Here is a 24,217-nt window from a genome sequence, read left to right on the forward strand (position 1 = left end):
TATCAAGGCAGTGTTAATTGGGTTGGTAAACTGCTACCTTGGGAGGATTCACAGACTAATAGATTAACAGTAGCTGCAGGCAGAAGTGAAAGTAATTCTTGCACTGCTTCTATTGGAATGAGCAGCAGCCTGGAAAGCAAAGTGCTGGGGATTTCTAGAACTGCTGGGGTCATTATGGAACAAGTAAATATGTGGGCTGTATTCAGGTAACTAAGAGTAAGAACAGGTGCATGTATATATCGGTGGTTGGTTGGTGGAACAGACTTCCATCCCTTGTCGTGGAAGTTGATAGCCTTAATAAGTTTAAGGCTCAGCTGGACAGGTATTTCGAATGAACAGAGGGGTGAAGTGGAAGTGGTTTTTTTTTTTTGGCTGATGCTGCATAAGCTTGCTTTCTTGCATCAAATGCCTCTACTAATGCCTCCGTAGCCGAGTGGGAGGAGCGGGAGTGCAGTAGCACACGCTCTTTGAGCAGACCGGGGTTCAAGCCCCCGACTGCTGAATACGGTCGATCTGCCAACCCGCACTGGACCAGCGTGACAGATTATGGCCCATTTCCCTCAGCATGAATTGTTGAGGAGGCTTCCATCCTGCAGTGGGTTGATAATGGCTGCACTTTACTTTTTTTTTTAATCCTAATACCAATGCTACGAGTATAGTAAATAAATTTAATGAATTTGAAGTGCTGGCTGTGTAATGCATGTCATCAGATTTAAGTTATTCATCTCCACAGTTTATTGGTCCTATTTTTGTCACAAGTGTACATCTGTGGGGCAGTTGTATAAGACATGGGACCAATCCTCATCAGCACCACAGGTATATTTTGGGTCTTGTGTGAGTCCAAGTTGACATAGTTTTGCACTCAGGGAGCTATGCCCTGTTAACAAAAATGTAGCATATAAGCCTGGTGCCAATCAGGATGGAGGTTTGGGGAGACTAGGGTTACCTGTGGCATGAACCTCCTAGTGATATCTCCTTTATCTGACTGGTACCATCTACCTTACCATTGTTGTTATAGACAAGTCAGTATCCTTTTCTTTTCTTGTTTAGGATCAGCTGTTAGTTCTATGTTGATCCCTCTGGATATCAGTGGGGATCTACCATCGAAGCGTATAGTTGAGGTTGCTTCAAATTATTTCCAAATCTAATGGCAGTGCACTAGCCAGAACCTGTAGGGGTGCTGACCATGTGGCATGCCCTGGTAATTGTAAGTAAGATGACATGCTGGATGGATCCAAGTTTAGCTGTATTGTTGACTAGTAACATTCTAAGGAACCAGATGCCAGCTCCATAAGTAATTAATGGGAACCTTATAAATGAGGACTAAAGTCTGCTCTACTTATTCTGGCAATTATGTCAGTATACCTTCTCACTTTTTTGCCAACATCTCTTAGATGGGGGTGAAATGTTAGCTTGGGGTCAAAGATGACTCCAAGTTATTTTAGTTCTGTTGTTAGGGCTATTGTTTTTCCTGAAATCTTTATCAGAGGTTGATATTCTTAATTTGCCTTTTAGTAGGATAGATTTAGCTTTTGTATTGCTAGCTTATGGGTTTGTTCTCAGTTCTGTAGAAGGTTCAGGGCATGATATGCCTGGTCTTCCAGAGCCCTTCTGTTATTACCCTTCACAAGTAGAACAAAGTCATCTGCAAAGATGACCCATCCACTTGGCCAGTGTAAGCCTCCAGGAACTTGTCCAGCACCAGGTTCCAAAAACACTGAACCCTGAGGGCAACCACGGGTAACATTTTGCTGTATACATTGAAATATAGTTTGCACTACTGTTTTCCTGTTATTAAGATAATCTTTGATACAGTTATACAGGTTCTGTGGAATACCAGCTTGCCATATTATGCCATATTATCAGTTGAAATAGCCAGCTTTACGTTTCCTGGGTGGTTTGACCTGCACTCATTAGTTTGTTCATTACATCCTCAGTTGAACATCCAGGTTTGAAGCCAAACTCTGTCTGACCAAAAGTTTGCATTCAGTGCCAGACCAAGGTATTTCTGCACCCTAGACAGAATGATTTTTCGGTGTCCTTCACTAAGGATATATATATTTTTGCCTCATTGTTCTTCTGTTTTTGGCACCCCTTAAAGAATGGTGTCCTGGGCAAGGGCCCTGCTAGCCCATACCTTAATCTGGCACTGTTTGCATTCAGATAATGTGCTTTTAAATGTATACTATGAGCCTTTCCAATACCTTTCCCAGAATTGGTAATAAGGCAATTGGCCTCTATGATTTAGGATCATTTGGAGGTTTTCTGAATTCTTTAAGATTAATCTCAGGTTTGCCAGTTTCCATATGGTGGGAAATATACTTTTGCTTAGACAGTTATTAATTAAATAGTTGGAGTAGATGTTGAGACCGACATTTGGCAAGAATTTATATAATTTCTAGTTTCACTAAATCGTGGTCAGGGCATTTCTTTTCCTTGGTTTTCGTAAGAGCAATTGTTCTACTATTGTGAAGAGAGATTCTTTATCTGGAGATACATGGGCCTCATTCTCATTGCAGATGTTGGTTTGTTGCAGATGCTATTAGTTAGGAAACAAAATCTAAGGCAGTGCATCCAGTTGACATGGGTGGCCAGTGTAATGTTGAGTTAATTTGGTATGATATAAGTATTGGGAAAGTTAAAATGAGAGTAGGAGTGTGTTATAAGCCTAATGACTGTGATGAGTACAACGAACAACTGTACAGAGAAATGGAGTGGGCCAGTAAATCAGAATGTCTTTATAATCGAGGATTTTAACCCGAGCAGATATTGACTCGGTCACTTTCACACTAGCAAGACTTTTGTGGATTTACTGGATAACTGTTTTGTATGGCAGCAGCATGTTCAAGAGATGACTCTTTATTACCGCTGATAATCAGATCAGTACTCTTGATCTGATTATCAGCAGCGATTATTAAATTTTAAGAATATGCAGATGAAAGGACCATTAGGAGGCAATGATTACAGTGTACTGATGAGGGAATTTTTAAAGACGTAACTACCACCAGGAGTAAAGTGAAGAGTTCTGCTTTTGTAAAAGTGACTATGGTGGTCTCAGACAGCTTTTAAATTCAATACAGTGGGACTAGCTGATGATGTTACCAACAGCAAATTCTGAATAGCATTCAAGGAATTAATCTTGGAAGCTACTAGGCATTTCATACTAACTAAGAAATATTGGTCAAATTTTAGTCCTAAATGGATGTCAGATGAACTAATGACACTTGTGGCAGAGAAGAAAAATGCATGGGATGCATATAAATTATCGGGTGACACAGAAGCCTATGGTAGATATAAGCTGGTCTGTAATCAAGTCACAATGGAGGTTAAGCAGGTAAAGTGAGATTGCTAGAAATCTTTGGCAAAAATAAATCAGCAATGACTACTTTACTTATGTAAACTTTAGAGGGAAGGGAATGAACCAGATTGGTCCACTTGACATTGATGATTTGCCTGTTTATGATCCTGCTCAGGTAACTGACAAACTGAACGAAAGGAGTATTTTTCATCTACATTCTCACATGAGGAATTCTGTAGAGAAGTGAAGGCCAGAAGTTTATCAAATGCTAATAGGGAGCTAAATGACTTTGTAATAACTGAGAGGAAAGTGGAGGAGAAATTGTTGAAGTTAAACATATGAAAAGCACTTGGAGTGTATGGGATCTATCCTGTTATATTAAGGGAGGCAACAAATGAAGTAACCAAACCCTTAGTCATAATTATGAGACCATCCTTGGATTTACGGGAGCTCCCCACAGATTGGAGAAGTGTAAATGTAACCCTCATTCAGAAAAGGGGATCAATGGGTGACACAAGTAATTACAGACCTGTTACTTTAAATTCTGTTCCAGGGAAAGTAATGGAGTCACTACTTAAGGAGGCAATGCAGAATCATCTAGACAAGACTGCAGTTATGGTTCACACACACAGCATGGGTTTATTAAGAAGAAATCTTGCCTGACCAATTTGATTGGATACTAAAATGTGGTCACAAAGGAACTGGGTGAAAAAATAATTTTGATATCATGTAGTTGAACTTCAGGAAAGCTTTGATACTGTTGCACGTAAAAGGCTGCTGTACAAATTGGAGCTTTATGGTATTAAGGGAAAGTTGCTGCTATGGATAAAAGGATATTTGAGTTTGAGAAGACAGAGTGATCATCACTGGACACTGATCATTGTGGACTAATGTTAGTGGAGTCCCTCAGGGTTCAGTGTTGGGACCATTGTTGTTTTCTGTATTTATCAATGATATTGATGAAGTTATAACAGGCTTAATGTATAAGTTTGCATATGATACAAAGTTTGGCAGTGTTGTTAATGGCTGTAATGACAGTATGCTGCTGCAAATGGACCCAGAAAAGTTGGGCAGATGGGCTGAGTGGTGGCAAGTTTAACATTGACAAATGCAAAGTACTGCATATGGGTAGCAGTAACCACAGAGTAACGTACCAACTGTGTGGTATTACCCTCAGGATAGTGGAGACTGAAATAGACCTGGGAGTAATTGTGCTTTCAGATATGAAGTCTTCTGAGCAGTGCAGACAGGCTGCCAGAACAGCTTGTGTGGTCTTGTCAATGATATACAAATTTTGCTAGCAGGGATAAGTAGGTGATTATCACTTTGTATAAGCCAGTGGTCAGGTCACACTTTGAGTACTGCATACAGGTCTATAGGCCTCATTTTGTGAAGGATGTAGAGATGCTGAAACAGTTCAGAGGGGAACAAAGGAGCGATCATACCAAGAAAGTCTTAAGTTTTGCAAATTGCAGCATATGGAGACTGGTCCTTGAGGATATCACAGACATTCTCTCAGACATGCCAGACAAGCTGTACTGGCTACCTGGGAGTCAAAAACGCTGATATTCGGATGACATTCAAGTCAAGTAGACCCAATTTTGGCGAAGTACGGACGGTCTGTGACAGCCAAATCCTCTGCTTGCACCTTAATGTGGGACTGTTAGTAATTCTGGGTATAACCTCCATGCACAAGCACACTGTGGGTGATCACCCAGGTATACACCAGGTATATACCCAGGTATACATACATAAGCAGGGGTCGAGGTGTGGGCACCACACCTCGACCCCTGGAGTAATGCCACCCCCCTGTGTTACCAGGCAATACTATGTGGTAGATGACTCTCATCAACCGGTGCAATACCACCACTTTGTTTATTGGAGGCTTGAAGTGGTGAAACCCATGTTTAGTCTCCAGAGCTAAGTTCTAGTCAACCCTTCCCCATCTCTTCCATCATGCAGTATGACTGATGACTTTTGAAGTTATGATGAACATCATTGCGAGATCCAATCTTCCTTACATTTCGAGGATATAGCTCTAAAATGGTGTTTGCAGGCCGGCTGCTAGTTAGTACACCAGACCGAACCTATTGGTAACTCTTTAGGAGGCTTCCGGATCAGCTAGTGTATAATCTTGCTACCTCTACTCTGCCAGATAGTGAATGGAGGGAGTCCGAGTAGTGTGTATGCGGCCTTTGCCAGCATACACACTACTCGGACTCCGTCCAGTCACTGTATGGCAGAGTAGAGGATATGAATGTGACTGTCTCCCTTGAGTCACATTCATATCCAAAAATTTCATTACTTCATACAGCATGTCCCCCACATTTTCTTACTATTGATTACACCGTGAATTGTCGAACTAATAGAGTAAGCTTATCTGCAAAAAGATCTAAACCTCCCAAACACTTCCTAATACATTTCACAAATATATGTGGTTTCAATTCTAATCTCAACAATGTCCATTTTCAGTCTGCCAAACCCCATGTACTTTTTCTGACAGAATCTCAGTTATCGGTTAATTCAATTACTGCTCATCTTAGTTGCCAAAATTATTCACTGTATGATTCCTTTCGCTTCAAAGGTGGGACTTGTGCGTTCCAATATTCCCTGTCAGAGATTTGGTAATTTGAAATCTCCTCTTTTCGATCTTATCTGGCTTAAAATCTCTCTACCTCATTGTGTCAAATTCATCTGTTGCCTCTACCATTCTCACAACTCCACTAATCACTTGGAGCTCTTTGACTTTCTCCAGTCCAACTTTCTTAACAGTGAGGTAATTTTCGTTGGTGATTTTAATGTTCACAACTCCAGCTGGATTCCATTTTCTAGTCACATCGACCCAGCTGGTCAAGATGTTGAGGCTTCTGCGATTTCTAATGACCTTGCACAGATTGTTCATTTTATTATTATTATTAGCCATAAGGTGCAAGGAAGCTTGAGGCTTATGCTGCACCAGCCAAAAAAAAAAAAAAATCCCGTGTTACCCTGAGAGAGAGAGAGAGAGAAGTAGAAGGGAATCACCAAGAAAGAGAAGAATGATGATATCCAGCTCAGGACCCTGGGTTTGCCAAGCCCATACTCACCAGCTTACCTACAAGAATATCAGACAATCCTAACCATGCAGCCAACACGCTTGATCTTTTTCTCACAAACAACCCTTTTAAGTACACGGTAAAGTGAGTGGTCCCTTAGGTACCTCAGATCACAACTTGGTGATTGTTTCTTCTCCAATGGAGCCTTTATCTCATGGCTATTCCCAAACTCATATTGTTTGGCATTACAAGAATGTAAAATGGGATGACTTGTGAGATTTCTTTTTTTAGGTCAGACTAAAAAAATAATAATAAATAATAAATTTTCTGTTTATACTCCGGGACGACCAAACGGTCAGAGGAGTTTACAAGGTACACAGAATACAAGAAACAGCACAGTATTCAGTAGTCACGGGCTTGAACCCCGGTCACTCAAGGCACGTGTACTTATGCACCCGCGCGCCTGACCACTAGGCTACGGCGGTCTTCTGTTTCAAAATTTCTGATGTCACTGTTTGCTCAGATCGTGTCAGTGAAATTATTCTTCTAGGAATGGAATCCTTTATTCCACACTCCACTTTAAAATCTCATCCTTTATCTAAACCTTGGTTTTCCAATAAATGTGCTAAAGCTGTTCAAGAGAAAAATGTTACATATCGTTATTGGCTTGTTTCCAATTCTTCAGTTTCATTTTCTGCCTACACCAGAGTTCGCAACAATTGTAAAGCAGTCATTAATCAGTCCAAACTAGATTTTTAACAGATTAAGAGTAGAAAACTTACTTCTTGCCCTAATGGTAGCCAAGCATTCTGGTCTCTTGCCAAAGCTATTGGCCGCAACTTTTGCCCACCTCTGTCAAAACCAAATGGTCCTGTTGTCACTTCAGCCAAGGATAAAGCTAACCTGCTAGCATTCCATTTTTCTTCCAACTCATGTATTAATGATATTGGTAAAACATCTCCCAACATGCTCCATTCAATGCCTCCTGTGGTCTTCCATCAAAAGGATGTCAGAAGGATTTTGACAAATCTCGATGCTAAGAAAGCTCCAGGTCCTGATGATATTTCTCCTCTTGTTCTCAAAACTTGTGCTCCTGAACTTACTCCTGTTCTTTGCTGCCTTTTTTAACTTTCTTATTCCAAAGGTGTTTTTCCTTCTGCTTGGAAATTTGCTTATATTGAGCCAGTTCCGAAAAAGGGTGACAAATCCCTCCCATCCAATAATCATCCCATTGCAATTACTGCTACTCTTTCTAAAGTAATGGAGAAATCAATTAACTGCCAACTCCTAAACTACCTAGAAATCTTCCGTCTGATCAATGATCGCCAGTATGGATTCTGTCAGTGTCTATCCACTGGTGATATTCTGGCTTATGTTACCCATTTATGGACAAATTCAATGGAAAAGTTTGGTGAAACACAAGTAGTTGCGCTTGACATCTCAAAAGCTTTCGATCATGTTTGGCATAAAGGTCTTCCAAACAAGCTTCCATCTTAAGGTTTGCCAACTGTTTTTTGTAATTGGTTATCCAGTTTTCTCTCTGATCGCTCACTGAGGGTGATGGTAGATGGCTCTCTGTGTTCTGACTTCTCCACTAATGCCGGTGTCCCCCAAAGTTCAGTTCTTTTCCCCACTCTTTTCCTCTTTTATATTAATGACCTTCTTCCATTGACTGGAAATCCTATCCATAGTTTTGCCGCTGATAGCACATTGCATTCCACTTTCCATTTTGAAAAACCTTGACCTGCTCAATCAGCTTAAACTTCTCGAATATCCGCTTCCAATTCCTTAAATGCTGATCTTCAGGTGATTCTCCAGTGTGGGAAAAACAACTTAGTTAATTTCAATCCTTCTAAAATTCAGTCTTGTTTTATATCTCACAAAAATTATTCTTCTTCTCCTATACTTATCTTTTGTGACACTCCAATTTCTAGACAAAATGATATGCCTCTTTTGGAGATTACCCTGACTTCTAATCTCTTGACACAAGCACATTACAAATATTACTTCCTCTGCATCTAAAAAACTTGGTTCTCTCTTTTGCTCTTGGCGTTACTTTTCTTCCAAACAGCTGTTCACTCTGTACAAATCGGAAATCCGTCCTACCCTGGAATATTGTTCCCACATCTGGGGCGGTGTCCCCATAACCTCTCTTGGCTTCTAGATTCCATTAAGAAGAGGGAAGTTAGGTTAATTAATGACTCCTCTTTAACATAGTCTCTCCACTCTATGTCTCATAGACATACTGTTTCTGCTGCATGCGTTTTCTACAGATATTTCCATGGAAATTTCTACAGATATTTCCATGGACACTGTTCTTCTGAATTGGCTTCTATAATTCCCTCTCTCTCTTTCAAAATAGTCCAAACACGTGCCACCACCAGCCAACATCCATTTACTGTCCAACTTCAAACTCACAGAACCAACTTTTCATCTTCCTCGTTTATTCATTCAACTGCTGTTTTCTGGAACAACCTTCCTTCATACGTATTTCCTGAAAATTAAAGTCTACAGAAGTTGAAGTCTAATGTCAACAAATATCTTCTCAACCTCCAACCCAAGCACGGTACTAAGTACTATAGGTTCTAATACCTCTTGTGTTTGTGGTTTTCATATAGCATTGCAGGGTCTGAAATGCCTTCATCATGCGGGAGATTGCATGAACAAAGAAGCAAAGAGAAAGAACAGAAACAGCAACTTGTTAGTATAACAGAAATCATTTTAATGACAAGTTTTACATTGACAAAAAGCCATGCTACAGAAGGTGTTTGAAAGTTCGACCAGAAGCAGTCACACAGGCTTCACAGCGTCGCCGCATGGAATCCCTAACGTTCTGGAAGATTCCTGGTGCGTCTCAAATCTCCCCGGCAGCTACAGAGATGCGAGCGACAAAGTCTTCAACTGAACCAACTGGGATCTCGTACACCAATGTCTTCATTTGACCCCAGCAGAAGAAGTCCAGGAATGATAGGTCCAGCAATCTAGCAGGCCAGTGATCTGGACCACCACGACCTATCCAATACTGTCCAAATGTAACGTTTAGGTGTTGGCGGATGTCATTAGTGTAATGTGGGGGAGCCCCCATCATGCTGGAACCACACTGAGCGGCGCAACGACTGAGGAACATGTGCTTCTTCAATAAGTTCGGGCAGGACTTGCTGTAGAAAGTTCAAGTATGCCCTATCGTCCAGACGAGGGGGCAGAAGGTATGGTCCAATGAGGTGGTCTCCAACAATGCCGGCCCAAACATTGACAGAGAAACGGCGTTGAGTTGCACGTGTTCACGTACCATGGGGTTCTCCAAAGCCCACAAATGGGCATTATGTTGATTGAAGGTTCCCTCTCTTGTGAAACTTGTCTCATCCATGAACAATACGGACGCAGCAAATGCACTGTCTGCCGCACTCTGTTGAAGAAACCAAGTAGCAAAAGTTCTCCGGAGTTGATAATCCGCAGGCTCCAATGATTGGACGCGTTGCAGATGGTATGAACTCATTTGGTTTGTTGACAGTATCCTCCATACAGTGGATTGGGAAATACCCAATCATTGACCTGTCACTCGAGTACTCGTATTGCCTTCTACATGACATAGGACATTCTCCTCATTGTCTGGCGTCCTCGTCGTTCGCTCTCGATTAATGGTACCTCTCGTGAAACAACCAGTCTCATGTAACCTTCTGTGCACACATGCGAAAATCGTATGATGAGGAGCACACTTGTGTGGGAAACGTTCCTGGTACAAGCGCAGAGCGGCACGCCCATTACAGTCCGCAGCTCCATACACGAGGTGTATGTCGGCCAGTTCAACCTTTGAATACTTGTCCATCCTACTGCCTCGGGAACCGGTTCGCAAATGCTGACTTCCAGCGGGATTGCTGTTCACATGACCTCCCATTCAACGTCCTCTACCGCATGACAAAGGCATTTTGGACCCTGCAATGCTATGTGATTCCGATTCGTCTTTGTGCCCCTACACCTCCTGCAAGTTTGTCGCACTGGTAGTGAATCACTCTGTATATAAAAGAAAAAAGTAAGTAAGTAAAAGTAACCATTTATCATTGCATGTAAATGGTTAAATGCTGAGTTGTAAAGAGCAGCCCCTCTGTCTTAAAATATTTGAGTTAATGTATGAAATAAACAGATGAAATGCATTAATGTCACCCATATTCAAAGTGGTTGGTGCAAGTGGCATTTATTTTTTTCATATAAGCTACATCATAAATTATTGGAAAAATCTAGTCTGTGTCATTCCTTTCCCGAAGCTGAAAATCAACGAGGGGGGTTAAATCCATGTTTATTCCTTCGTGGGATCTAAAAAAAAAAAAAAAAAAAAGGAAAAAGATATGAGCTAAAAGATCATATCTTTTTTTTTTTATATATATAATGTTTTTATTATAGAACTTTCAGTGTAAATACACAATGCTTTGTTCGTAATAGCAAACTACAGTAGTAGTGTGAATGGCATCGATTTAATTGTATCTCATATTGTGACACTATCTTCACATCGAGTTACCATGTATTGCACTACTTTGAATAAGTAACGCTTCACCATGACTACCTTCACGGAGAAGACTATTATTACTTATTCTCAGTAGATACCACCACACAGACGGCACAGTTTCAAGGCTTGTTGGCTTATCATCGGTACCCTGGTGTTGCAATCATGCCAACCCAATTATGAAGTATAACTCCACCTTATGAAAGATGCCAAAAGGTGTACATAGTAATATTACTAATAAGAAATAAATGCACAATGCATAATAGACTACGAACTTGAAATTTACTATAGAACTTTCAGTGTAAATGCACAATTCTTTGTTGGTAATAGCAAACTACAGTAGTAGTGTGAACAGCATCAATTTAATTGTATCGCATATTGTGACTACCTTCACAACCAGTTACCATGTATTTGTACTACATTGAATAAGTAATGCTTCACCAATGGAGAAGACTATACTTCAAAACTGGGTTGGCATGATTGCAACACCAGGGTACCTACCTGCCCACCAATGATAGTCCAACAAGCCTTGAAACGATGTCATCTGGGTAGTGGTATCCACTTAGAATGGATAACAATAGCCTTCTCCATTGGTGAAGCATTACTTATTCAAGGTAGTGAGTGCAATACATGGTAACTTGTGAAGGTAATCATAATATGAGAATCAATTAAATCGATGCCATTCACACTACTACTACTGTAGTTTGCTATTATGAAGAAAGAATTGTGTATTTACGCTGAAAGTTCTATAGTTAATTTCAAGTTTGTAGTCTATTATGCCTTGTGCATTTATTTATTATAGGTAATAATGTTTTTATATAATCTTTTTTTTTTTTTTTTTTTTTTTATATAATGGGAGTTTATTGTATTATATATGCTGGATGGGTTTACTTTTATATTTATATGGAATACTGCATGTATGATTTTTGTAAAAACTAATTGCAAAAAATATAGATACTACCACTTATTCCCAAGTTCTAATGGAAAAAAAAAAAAAAAACCATGAAAACGGTATCTGTCAGATGCTGCATGAGTTGCGAAAGCTTTAGAGAATAAAAGTCCCTTTTATTTAGATTTTGACTCTTCATGTTACTACACGAAAACAAAGCTAGTCCTCTCATAGCTATACGTTAAATATGCAGCATTATTGTTAAAATATTTTAAAATATATAAAATGAACTTAAATACAAGGGCTGTTCAATAAAGGATGATCATAATTTTTCACAAACAACCGTAATGCTTGCTTTTTCTAGCCGAGCCCAAGTTTGTGCCTCTTCATTTTTGCCTAAGTGACAGTGGACATGACACATAGGGAATAGTATGCTGCTCAGATTTTCTTTCCATCTCAAGAAACATCAGCTGAAGTGTATGAAATGTTAAGAGGTTTATTGTAAATCTGTGTGTCCCTATAGCATATCTTGCAGGTGGTTTAGAATGTTTTAGGATGGACGTGATTCAATCACCAAAATTGGCAGTTCTGGAGCTCCAACCACTGCTGTCACCGAAGCAACTATAACTGCTTCTGTAATTGTGAGAGAAGATCATCGTATAACAGTAAGGCAACTGGCAGAGATGTTGAGAATATCAGTAGGAAGCACGCATGGTATTCTACATGAACATTTTCATAGGATGTGTTTGGACATGCTGGGTCCCAAAGACTACTCACACCCGAGCAAAAGCAAGTTGTTGTGGAAGTTTGTCAGAAGCTGCAATGGATGGTTACTGAAAATGGCGGAATTCTGCACAATGTGATAATGCAGATGAGATGTGACTTCATTTTGATCCACAGAGTAAGCAACAAAGGCTCTGTTTTGAAGTCTATGTCATTGCCAACACTGAAATATGCAAAAGTTGTGGCTTCTGCAGTAAAGGTTATGGTCATCTCTTTTTTTTTTGACATTCAAGGAATGGTTCACCAGCATGTTGTACCTTGTCATACAACAGTTACTTTCAATGTGATGTGTTTGGGCATGCTGGGTCCCAAAGACTACTCACGCCCGAGCAAAAGCAAGTTGTTGTGGAAGTTTGTCAGGAGCTGCAATGGATGGTTACTGAAAATGGCGGAATTCTGCACAAGGTGATAATGCAGATGAGATGTGACTTCATTTTGATCCACAGAGTAAGCAACAAAGGCTCTGTTTTGAAGTCTATGTCATTGTCAACACTGAAATATGCAAAAGTTGTGGCTTCTGCAGTAAAGGTTATGGTCATCTCTTTTTTTTTTGACATTCAAGGAATGGTTCACCAGCATGTTGTACCTTGTCATACAACAGTTACTTTCAATGTGATGTGTTTGGGCATGCTGGGTCCCAAAGACTACTCATGCCCGAGCAAAAGCAAGTTGTTGTGGAAGTTTGTCAGGAGTTGCAATGGATGGTTACTGAAAATGGCGGAATTCTGCACAAGGTGATAATGCCGATGAGATGTGACTTCATTTTGATCCACAACAAAGGCTCTGTTTTGAAGTCTATGTCATTGCCAACACTGAAATATGCAAAAGTTGTGGCTTCTGCAGTAAAGGTTATGGTCATCTCTTTTTTTTTTTGACATTCAAGGAATGGTTCACCAGCATGTTGTGCCTTGTCATACAACAGTTACTTTCAATATGATGTGTTTGGGCATGCCGGGTCCCAAAGACTACTCACACCCGAGCAAAAGCAAGTTATTGTGGAAGTTTGTCAGAAGCTGCAATGGATGGTTACTGAAAATGGCGGAATTCTGCACAAGGTGATAATGCAGATGAGATGTGACTTCATTTTGATCCACAGAGTAAGCAACAAAGGCTCTGTTTTGAAGTCTATGTCATTGCCAACACTGAAATATGCAAAAGTTGTGGCTTCTGCAGTAAAGGTTATGGTCATCTCTTTTTTTTTTGACATTCAAGGAATGGTTCACCCGCATGTTGTGCCTTGTCATACAACAGTTACTGGACCTTGCTACAGAACTGTACCGCACACTTTGCAGAATCACATTCTTCACAAATGAACATAACTGCATGCAGGTGGGTGGATTCTGTATCATGACAATGTGAGACCTCACATTCCTCATACTGTTATTGATTACTTAGCCAGCATTAATGTCAGATGTGTTCCTCATCTTCCCTACAGCCATGACCTTGCACCCTAAGGTGCAAGGTCATGGTTTTTTTTTTTATTGTTTTATTTCCAAAGTTAAAAGAGGGAGCTGTGAGGAAAAAGTTTCCAGTCATTAGAAGAAGTTGTAATGACAGAGGCGGTTCTCAAATGCATGCAAAAAAATGGCTTCACCATGTTTTGGAAGAATGGCAGAAATGTTGGAGTAAGTGCATTTCATGAAATGGGGACTACTTTGCAAAGGACCATCAAAATATGGATGATTAATAAAGGTATGCTGTGAAGAAAAAGTTATGATCAATCTTTATTGAACAACCCTTGTATATACAGTGTATTGGATGGCATGAACTACCAGTTGCTTGAAAAATAAATGATTGGATAATTGACACTTCATATAAGTTCTAGATTTTATTTAAATTAGTTGCTATTAAAAAGTAAAAAGTTATAGACAGATAGATAAGGGATGATGTTTGAAATATTAATGTGATGTTTGAAATATTGATATTAAAAAGTTGAATAATGAAGATGTGGGATTGAGGAAGAGGGGCTGTATGGCTGAGGCTGAGTGGGGAAAAGTAGAAAATTTGACATCCCCATCATTTTGATAGGTTCTTAAGTTTCTTTATGTCACTACTCACCCTCAAGTTGTCATGCGTTTTGGTTTTAAAAACTTTATTTGTTTAATAGTGTATAATGATGTTACATTTTATTTATCTATTTTCAGGTGAAGGAAGCACTTTGCGAATTTATAATATAAGTGACTTTAGTCATGTGTTGAGTGCAGACATCTTTGTTGGTTCTTCTATTCATGGAATTAAAAGTGGTAAGTTTTCTGGTATTAGCATTAGTTAAATATACAGGTATCCCTTATCTAAATACAAGCATCTGGAAACTAGGCACTTGTGGGGAATCTAATAAAGACATCTAAGGCCTTGATTGATTTGAGTAAACTACATGCTGATGGATTCCTTTCTCTTGCTCAGACAATACACATTGGGTGGGGGAGGGTATGGGCATAAATTTAAATTAAGAATGGCTCATTTCAGGATAGATATATATTTGAATCAACTTAAGGAAGAACTAGACAAATTGGACAGAGGATGTGGGAAGTGTTTTTTTTATTGCTGATGCTGTGTAGGTTTACTTTCTTACATCATTAGCCACTACTAATACAATACCAACAACAGGGAAATGTTAATGAAAAGTGTTTCTTAAAGGAAAAAAAAAATTTCATTGACTCCCATATGTAATTTGAGATGCAGTCTCAAACATATATTATATATTAAAAATATATATATTAAAAAAAAAATATATATATTAAAAATATATTAGCATTAGTAGAGGCATATGATGCAAGAAAGCAAGCTTATATAGCATCAGCCAAAAAAAAAAAAAAAAGTAAATAAACCTCTTCCCATTTCACCCATCCATTCACTCCAACTGCATGTCTACTTCTGCCTTGCCTTGAACTTATTTAAGTTTTCAATCTTCACTACGACAGATGGAAATTTGTTCCGACTATCAACCACCCGCTGGCTAAAGGCAAATTTCCTCACATCTATTCTACAATTGTCTTTCCTCAATTCGAATTTATGTCTCCTCAGGTGAGTAATCTGAGCAAGTGGAAGAATTCCATCAGCATTGAGCTTTCTTAAACCATTCAAGGTCTTATACACCTCAATTAGATCACCTTGCAATGTTTAACTTATACAGTAAAACCCTATAAATCTAATTTTCAAAAATCCAGCACTTATCAAAAAAGTTACACATGGAAAAAAAAAAAAAAACAATATATAAATCGCTCTACAAGTCTCCCACATTCATTGAATGTTGTTTTGGTCATTCTAAACCATGTATGACTACAGGAAAAGTTTCCATAGTTTATCAAAATAGCAAGCTCAGGTGCTATTCAAACTCATACTGTGATGCTTTGGGTAGTTTAACTGTGTTTTTTATCTCTCATTGGCTATCTATGGTTGGTGGAATTTCTGAAGTCCTCTTGGCTAAAGTTGTAGTTAAACGATCTCAGGTTTTCACTGGGCATTCTTAATGAAAACAGTTTTCATTAGGAAAATCCAAATGTCATTTAAACTGTCCATCATCCTCATAACAGAGTAATGAAGCATGATAGTGCGGAGTAGTCACATGCTCTGAGTGACCATGGTTCAAGCTCATGTGACTACTAAATACAGTGAATTTTTTGTATTCTGTCTCTCTTGTAAACTCATCTTACCTTTTGTGGTTCTTCTGGAGTATAAACAGTAAAATTATTATTCATTTATTAAGGTCTTAGAACTTTTGGATTGATGTAGCTGAGGGATAGGAAGCAGAAGTGCAGCAGCACATACTCTTTTAGTGAACCATGGTCCAAGCATGTGTGACTGCTAAAATATAGTGAAAAATTGTATTTATGATTTATTGTAAATTCCTCTTACCTGGTGATTATTCCTGAGTATAAGCAAGAGCATTTAAACATACAAAGTATCATTTAGGATCACTGGTCTGCAGTTCAACTTGCATGGAGTGTAAGCTGCTTTTAGTTTCTTAAAGAATTGCAGATTATTCTTTGAAGTTTTGTGGTACTTCCTGTACCACTTCTCCAGTGATGACTGTAAAGACAGCATAATGGGTACATTATGGTGACTTCATTTATATAGAATTATTAATTTGATTACAAATTTCTTACTTGTTAAATGTTTAGCCTTAAGTAATTATATGTATAATAGTTCCTGAGTTAGTCAACAGACAGCTATTAGTAAACATCAAGTAAAGGTTAATTTTAGTAGTTTAAGTAATTTTTAAATCAATTAATAATTTAATTAATAGGATTAGATTTAATAAAATGAAACTTAAATAAATAGTCAAATCATTCTTTTTATATTTCAATTTCTTTCACCCCCCCCCATCATTCTCATTTAATTTATAGTTGAGCGATATTCAGTTTTCCAATGGAAAGAGCCATGCTCTGTGCCATTTTGAAATAAACTGAGGAAAGAGAACATTGCCATGGATCATTTTGCTATTATAGCATAGATAGAATTTTGCTGTATTTTTATGTCAATTATGTTACTTTTCAAAATGAAGTTAGTCAGGTAAGTTATAATTGCAAATGCAATGCATATTTTCTTGTGTAATTTATAGTTTTATTCCTTGTTTATTGATAATTCAAACTTTTATGCTTTGCATATCCCTGAAATGTTTCATAAATTTCATGCCCCCCATTTAAGAACAAGTGGAGATAAACATGTCTGATATAAAATTTAGTTATGAGTATACATGCTTTATAAATTAATGTATACTTCAAATTCAAAGATTGAAATAAAATTTACGAGATGAATGGAATGAAATGATGAAATAAAGTTTATTGAATGATGAAAAAAAATGAAATAAAACTGAAAATAACAGCATCCCTCCCCAAAAAAACAGTGTGCTAGTGGACATCCCACAGTATTAGCCATGTAATGCAAGGAAGCCAAAGACTTTTGATGTACCACCCCCCCCCCAAAAAAAAAAAAAAAAAAAAAAAACCCTCTGGACTAGGTGGTATGCCAGTGAAATTTTTTTATTGATTCAGGAGTTTTAGAACATTTTTTGTAGTCACCAGCTGGTATTTGGTATGGGTCAATTAAATATGTGCCATGCAAAATTTGTTGAACAGCATGCATTTTTCAGAACACAAATTATATTTACAGTGATTGCTCTTTGTGCATTGTTTTATGATATTCCAATACTTACCACTTCAGCTAATAGTTTTACTGTTAGGCCTAAATGGATGTAATAATTCCTGACACCATATATATTGTATCATCATATATGTATTCATGAAATCATAATTAAATTTTAAGTTAAAAAAAAACAAGGAAATACCATTCATGTTTATCAGATAAGAAAATACCGTTCCAATTAATGGGAAGTATTTTCTTATTGATTTTGATTTATTTTCCCCAATAGAATTTCCCAAATATTCAGAAACAACAAATACCCCCAAAATTTCTTAATGAAAACAGTAAAAACAACAAAAGATAGATATTTTCACACACACTTATCTGACAAAGAACCAGATAAGAAAAAGAATACATTACAATCCACTGTCCCCCAAATTAATGAACAGATCAAAAACATAGCCAAAAAATATGGGTTGGATACCAAAAACTAACATCATTAAAAATATGATAAAAACCCCTTCTCCGCCTCATCCTGATGAAGACCATTTCCCCTTTTTGCACTGTAAATTGTATAATTTACAGTGCAAAGATTGTCATAAATCATGATATTGGGGAAAACTGGTGGAAGATTATTCAAAATGATTAAAAAACATAATATGACATAGCCCATGACCTAATAACAAATTGGATCCTGTATGATACCACACTTGGTGTGAGGAGTGCCAGTGGGATTTCAAGAATACCTCTGTTCTAACTACTGACAGGTACTGGAAATGCAGACTATGCAAAGAACTTCATTATTGGCATAATCACCAATATTAATTGAAACAAAGGCATGCAGATAGACATTAACCACATGCATGTTTTCAAGAGCAGAGTCTTAGAACAGGTGAAAAACAAATATTAAACAAAATAGAAACTATAACAATTATACCTTTATACACACACAAGACACTCACAAAGATTAGCTGCCAAAAAAATTGGCCCCAGGAGATCTTAACCTGAGTTTTGATTAAAAAAAAATTCTTAGTTTGAGAATACAGGATAGAACGTATAAATATAATTAATTGCGAGGCTGATGGTGCCATAAGGACAGCATTACAGGAATGTAGGTATATTTACTTAAGTTTAATTTTATTAAATTTAATCTTATTAAATAAATTATTAACCATTTTAAAAATTATTTAAACTACTATAATTAATCTTTACCTGATGTTTGCTAATAGCTATGTGTTGACTAGCTCATGATCTTTTATATATATAATTACTAAAGGCTAAATATTAACAAGTAAGAAATTTTTAATCAAATTAATAACTCTCTGTAAATGAAGTCACCATAATTTACCAGGTATGCTGTCTTTACAGTCACTGAAGAAATGCTATAGAAAGTATCACAAAATGCCTGAGAATAGTCTAATTCTTTAAGAAATTAAAGGTGGACTATGCAGCCTGAAGTGCTTATTATTTCACCAATTTCCACTGCTCACCTTTCAGGTTTATACGAGAGGGTGCTGATAAGTCCTTGGCCTATAATAGAAAGAAACAAGATAATTTAATTATATATTATATTATAACACCATAATTTACCAGTTATGCTGTCTTTACAGTCACTGAAGAAGTGCCATAGAAAGTACCACAAAATACCTGAGAATAGTCTAATTCTTTAAGAAATTAAAGGCGGACTATGCAGCCTGAAATGCTTATTATTTCACCAATTTCCACTGCTCACCTTTCAGATTTATACGAGAGGGTGCTGATAAGTCCTTGGCCTATAATAGAAAGAAACAAGATAATTCAATTATATACCTAGTTTATTCAACATAATTATCTTTCAACTTCACAAACTTTCTACATTGATGTTCCAGCATTTGTAAACTTCTCAAATAGAAATCAAAAGACTGCTTCCCAAACCAGACTTGTGTTGCTCATATGACCTCGTCATTTGATGCAAATTTGGTACTCTTTAAATGTTTTATGAGATTGGGAAAAGGTAGTCTTCAGGTGCAAGATCTAGTGAATATGGGATGATGAAGAAGTTGAAAGCAAACACAGTACATGTGTTTGATGTACTGTGTTTGCCAGAGCATTGTCCTGCAAAAATTGCACTCCTCATATGTGGCTTTCCCCTGCATTTGGCCTTCAGGTCTTGTTTCGCTTTGTCCAAAAGTGACAAATAATGTTCAGCAGTTATTGTGTTACTCTTTTCCAGGTAGTCAATAAACAAAATCCCATCCCTGTCCCAAAAGACAGAAGCCATGACCTTTCCAGGAGACTTCTGTATGTGGAACTTCTTTGGATGGGGGAGCTGCTGTGCCTCCACTTCTTTGACTGCTCTTTAGTCCTCGGATTATAATGAAACAACTGTTTCATCCATGGTAACAATTTGTGCCAAAAAATTATTGCCACCCACCTTGTTCAAAATGGTGCAGAATAGCAGTTGAAGACAGGACACCGATGCTTTTGATCAGCATTCAGACATTTGGGGACCCATTTGGCAGAAAGCTTCTCCATGTCCAAAATGTTATGAATAATATATTCAATATGTTCCTTGGCTAGAGTCTCAGCTATCTGAAATTCATTAGCAGAAATTCATCTGTTAGTATTGTGGTGTAAATGGCACCAATATTTTCAGGTACTGTCACAGAAACTGGTTTTCCTCAGTGTCAAACCAAGCCATTTTAAATTTTGCAACCTAATTTTTGGTAGCCGAAAAGCATGGACACTGTTCTCCTAACATCACCAACATATCAGCATCAATTTCTTTTGGTGTTTGTCTCTGTAGACAGGTGTTTCCTAATCACTCTACTTTCAGTTTTGCTGAAAGTGATGGTTTATACACCTTTATCAGATCTCTGCATATAGCTCTCAGACTTTGAATTCATGTTTTAGGTCCTTCTTATGTGCATCAAGTCGCATTCTACCACTGATTTGGATGCCTTTCTTTAAACCTTATTTAGAAGGTTTTTTTTTTGGTGTTGAATTTGAATATAATATTAAAAATGCAATCGAACCATTGTTCCTATAGAAGGATAGTGACATCTTTTTCCATGCTTGCTAAGCCCAATGAAATCATGAGAAATGTTTTTGTATTTTTTGAATTCTGCTTAGAGAGATACCAGTATTTCATCTTTTTTTTTCTTTTTCTTTTTTTTTTTAATGGATTGCGATACTTATAGTGTAGTTTTAACACAAAATTAACTATTCTTAAAATATGCTGTTTTTTACATTTTTTTATTTAAAATAAACTATTAATTTTGCCTCACTTTTGAAAATTTAAAAAAAGTGTTTTATTATTATTATTATTATTATTAGCCAAATGGTGCAAGGAAACCTGAGGCTTTTGCTGCACCAATCAAAAAAAAAATTCTGAGTTGAGAGAGAGAGAGAGAGAGAGGTAGAGAGGTGGGAGAATCACTAAGGAAGAGAAAAATGATGATATCCAGCTCAAGACCCTGGGTGTGCCAAGCCCATACTCACCAGATGTGAGCCCCTGGGGTTACTAGATTAAATAGAGAGATGAAACTGTTTGTCTCTTCCATTTTCCATATTAAAAAGCATTAAAAGAGCAAAATTTCAAACATGTGCATACACACATATATTTATGGTTTATTATGTAGATAAATACGGTAATACCTTGCTTAGCATGGCTTCAAATGGCATGTGTTTCACTATAACACAGTTAAGTCAAAAATTTACTGTACATATTAAAACTCATTCAGTAGCCTAGACACATACTGTACATATATGCTGCATTGCCATAGCCTAGGCACTTGTACATATGTGCTGTATTGTTGTAGCCTATGCACGTGTACATATATGCTGCAGTGCCAGCTCTATTGTCTTACATGTGCCAATTGCTCCCCTCAGGCAGTCAGCAGCAAGTACAGCAGTGTTCGGTATTCTTAATTCCATCCTGACGAGATGACGTGATATCTTTTCAAACTTTTTATTTCACAATTTATTTTTTGTCCCTTTAAACACGAAACAATGAATCAAAAAAAGAAAAGAAATGAAAGCGGTGGAGCTACTAAATATAAATGGCTTACATTAGAAAAAAACTTGCTATTATGAAATGCCAAATATGGTGCTTCATATGCTAAAATCGCACGGGAAAATGGAATGAATGATGCATCAGTGCGAACAATTATTCGAAAGAAGGATCAGTGTAAAGAGCAGGGAATTTCTACAGCATCTTACATGACGAAAGTGATAACTAAGCAAAGAAGTTTGCTGTTGGTTAATATGGAATGTCTTTTTTTAATATGGATAGAAGATTGTAATCAAAGATTGTAATTAAAGTTCAGACCAGCTGAACTTGTGAAGATTGGAAAAGCTTGGGACAAAGACATTGTGAAGATTGGAAAAGCTTGGGACAAAGACATTGTGAAGATTGGAAAAGCTTGGGACAAAGACATTGTGAAGATTGGAAAAGCTTGGGACAAAGACATTGTGAAGATTGGAAAAGCTTGGGATTTGAAATTTTGGACACTGCCAACGTACATGACTGAATTGACTCTCATGCAAAGGACTTAGATGATGCAACTCTCATTGAAATTGATGAGCAAACTGCATGCAAAGAAGAGGAAAACAATTCTGAAGTGGATAACACTGAAGTAGCACTGAAAGAATTTTCAACAGAAGAATTAGAGAAAGTTTTTGGGGGTTGACATGGCCTGCGAGGCAATTATGAATGGAGATCAATGTTGAATGTAGAATCAAGATACGGCAAATTTTACAATGTGGGAGGCGATGCTACAAAGACTTGTACACCGAGAAAAAGAACAGACGACTTCACTAGACTTTATTATTGAAATACCTAAATAAACAAAATAAACAATAGCTTTTTTCTCATATCTCTTGATGTTACCTTTTCATTAATAAAATTTTTTAATATTTTTTATTTCAAATCCTTTTAATTGGCTGTCAAGCCCAATTTCTTATTCTTAATTTATTTAATCTTATTCTTAATCTTATTCTTGACAAATTCTTAATTTGTCAAACTCAAATTCTGTCAAGCACAAAAACTTAGGGTTGAATGTGAAAGTGTCTGCAATTCTGCATAGACACGATAGGAGGGAGTATATGATGAGAGCCTTGTTGATCAGTTCAGCCCTAGAGAGATTGTGCAAGGCTCAAGGGATAAAATTTTTTCAGCCTGGTCTGTGCTTGTTGACAGGAGAGACTGCTTCTACAGGGATGGGGTACATTTAAATAGAAAGGGTGCAAGAATATTTGCTGATGCTATCGAGGCAGTGTTAGGTAGGTCAGAAAACTGCTAGCTTGGGGGGATACACAGACTAAAAGGTTACACAGGCAGAGGCAAAAGTGATTCTTGCACTGCTTCGATTAGAATGAGCAGCAGCCTGGAAAGCAAGGTCATGGAGATTTCCAGGACTGTTGGGAGTCATAGTGGAACAAGTAAATACACGGGGTGTGTTAGGGTAACCAAGGGTAGGAACAGGTGCATCTATACTTGCATGTACACCAATGCTAGGAGTATAGTTAATAAATTTGATGAGCTTGAAGTGCTAGTCAAGACATCAAAGGCAGATATTGTTGGGATATCAGAGATGTGGTATCACACAGATATAAGCAGTGCAGAATTGGAATTTGGGGAGTACAACGTGTACAGGAAGGATAGACAGGACAGGACAGGAAGGGAGGAGGGGTTATGCTGTTAGTTAAGAAACACAAAATCTAAGGAAGTGCACCCAATTGATGTTGGTGGACAATGCAATGTTGAGTCTGTTTGGTGTGACATAAGCACTGGGAAAGGAAAAATGAGAGTAGGTGTTTGTTATAGGCCTAATGAATCTGATGAGTATAATGAGCAATTGTCCAGAGAAATAGAGTGGGCCAGTAAATCAGAATGTCTTATAATGGGGGATTTTAACTTTCCAGATATTGACTGGAACTTGTGAGTTGGTCACTCACACACTAGCAAGACTTTTGTGATTTTATGGATGACTGTTTTCTACAACAACATGTTCGAGAGGCAACCAGAGGGAGTAATACTCTTGATCTGATTATCAGCACTGATTATTCATACATTAAGAATTTGCAGTTAAAAGAGCCACTGGGTGACAGCAATCACAATGTACTGATGTGGGATTTACTTAATGATGTAACTACCATCAAGGCTAAAGGGAAGGGCTTTTGCTTTTGTAAAGGTGGTCTACAGAGGTCTCAGACAGTTTTTAAATTCTGTACAGTGGGATCAAATGATGATGTTACCAACATTGAATTCAGGAACTTAATTTTGGAGGCTACTAGGCTTTTCATTCCAACTAAAAAATACTGTTCAAGGTTTAGGCCTAAGTGAATGAGGGATGAATTAATGAGGCTCGTAGCAGAGAAGAAAAATGTATGGGATGCATATAAAGTATCAAGTGACACAGAAGCCTATGGCAGGTATAAACTAGTCTGTAATCAAGTCACAAAGGAGGTTAGGCTGTCGAAGACAGATTACGGGAAATCTTTGGCAAAGGATGCAAAGAGTTCTTTACTTATGTAAACTCTAGATGGAAAGGGATGAATCAGATGGGACCACTTAACATAGATGGGTTGACTATTGATGATCATGCTCAGGTAGCTGAGCATGATCATCAATGAATGAGAATTTGCATCTA

At 37.7% G+C, this 24,217-nt stretch overlaps 1 protein-coding gene across 1 annotated transcript in view; it reads left to right on the plus strand.

The window, feature by feature from the left end:
* Nucleotides 1-24,217, plus strand: part of LOC150083207 (tRNA (34-2'-O)-methyltransferase regulator WDR6) — a 760,490-nt gene that overhangs the window by 5,970 nt on the left and 730,303 nt on the right. The window contains exon 2 of the mRNA XM_090378434.1: nt 14,648-14,746. Coding sequence (XP_090234560.1) covers nt 14,648-14,746 — 99 coding nt within the window. The remainder of the gene's footprint in view (nt 1-14,647; nt 14,747-24,217) is intronic.

The sequence above is a fragment of the Mastigoproctus giganteus genome, chromosome 7 (assembly GCF_048544385.1).
Source record: "Mastigoproctus giganteus isolate SK-2022 chromosome 7, ASM4854438v1, whole genome shotgun sequence".
Classification (NCBI taxonomy): domain Eukaryota; kingdom Metazoa; phylum Arthropoda; class Arachnida; order Uropygi; family Thelyphonidae; genus Mastigoproctus; species Mastigoproctus giganteus.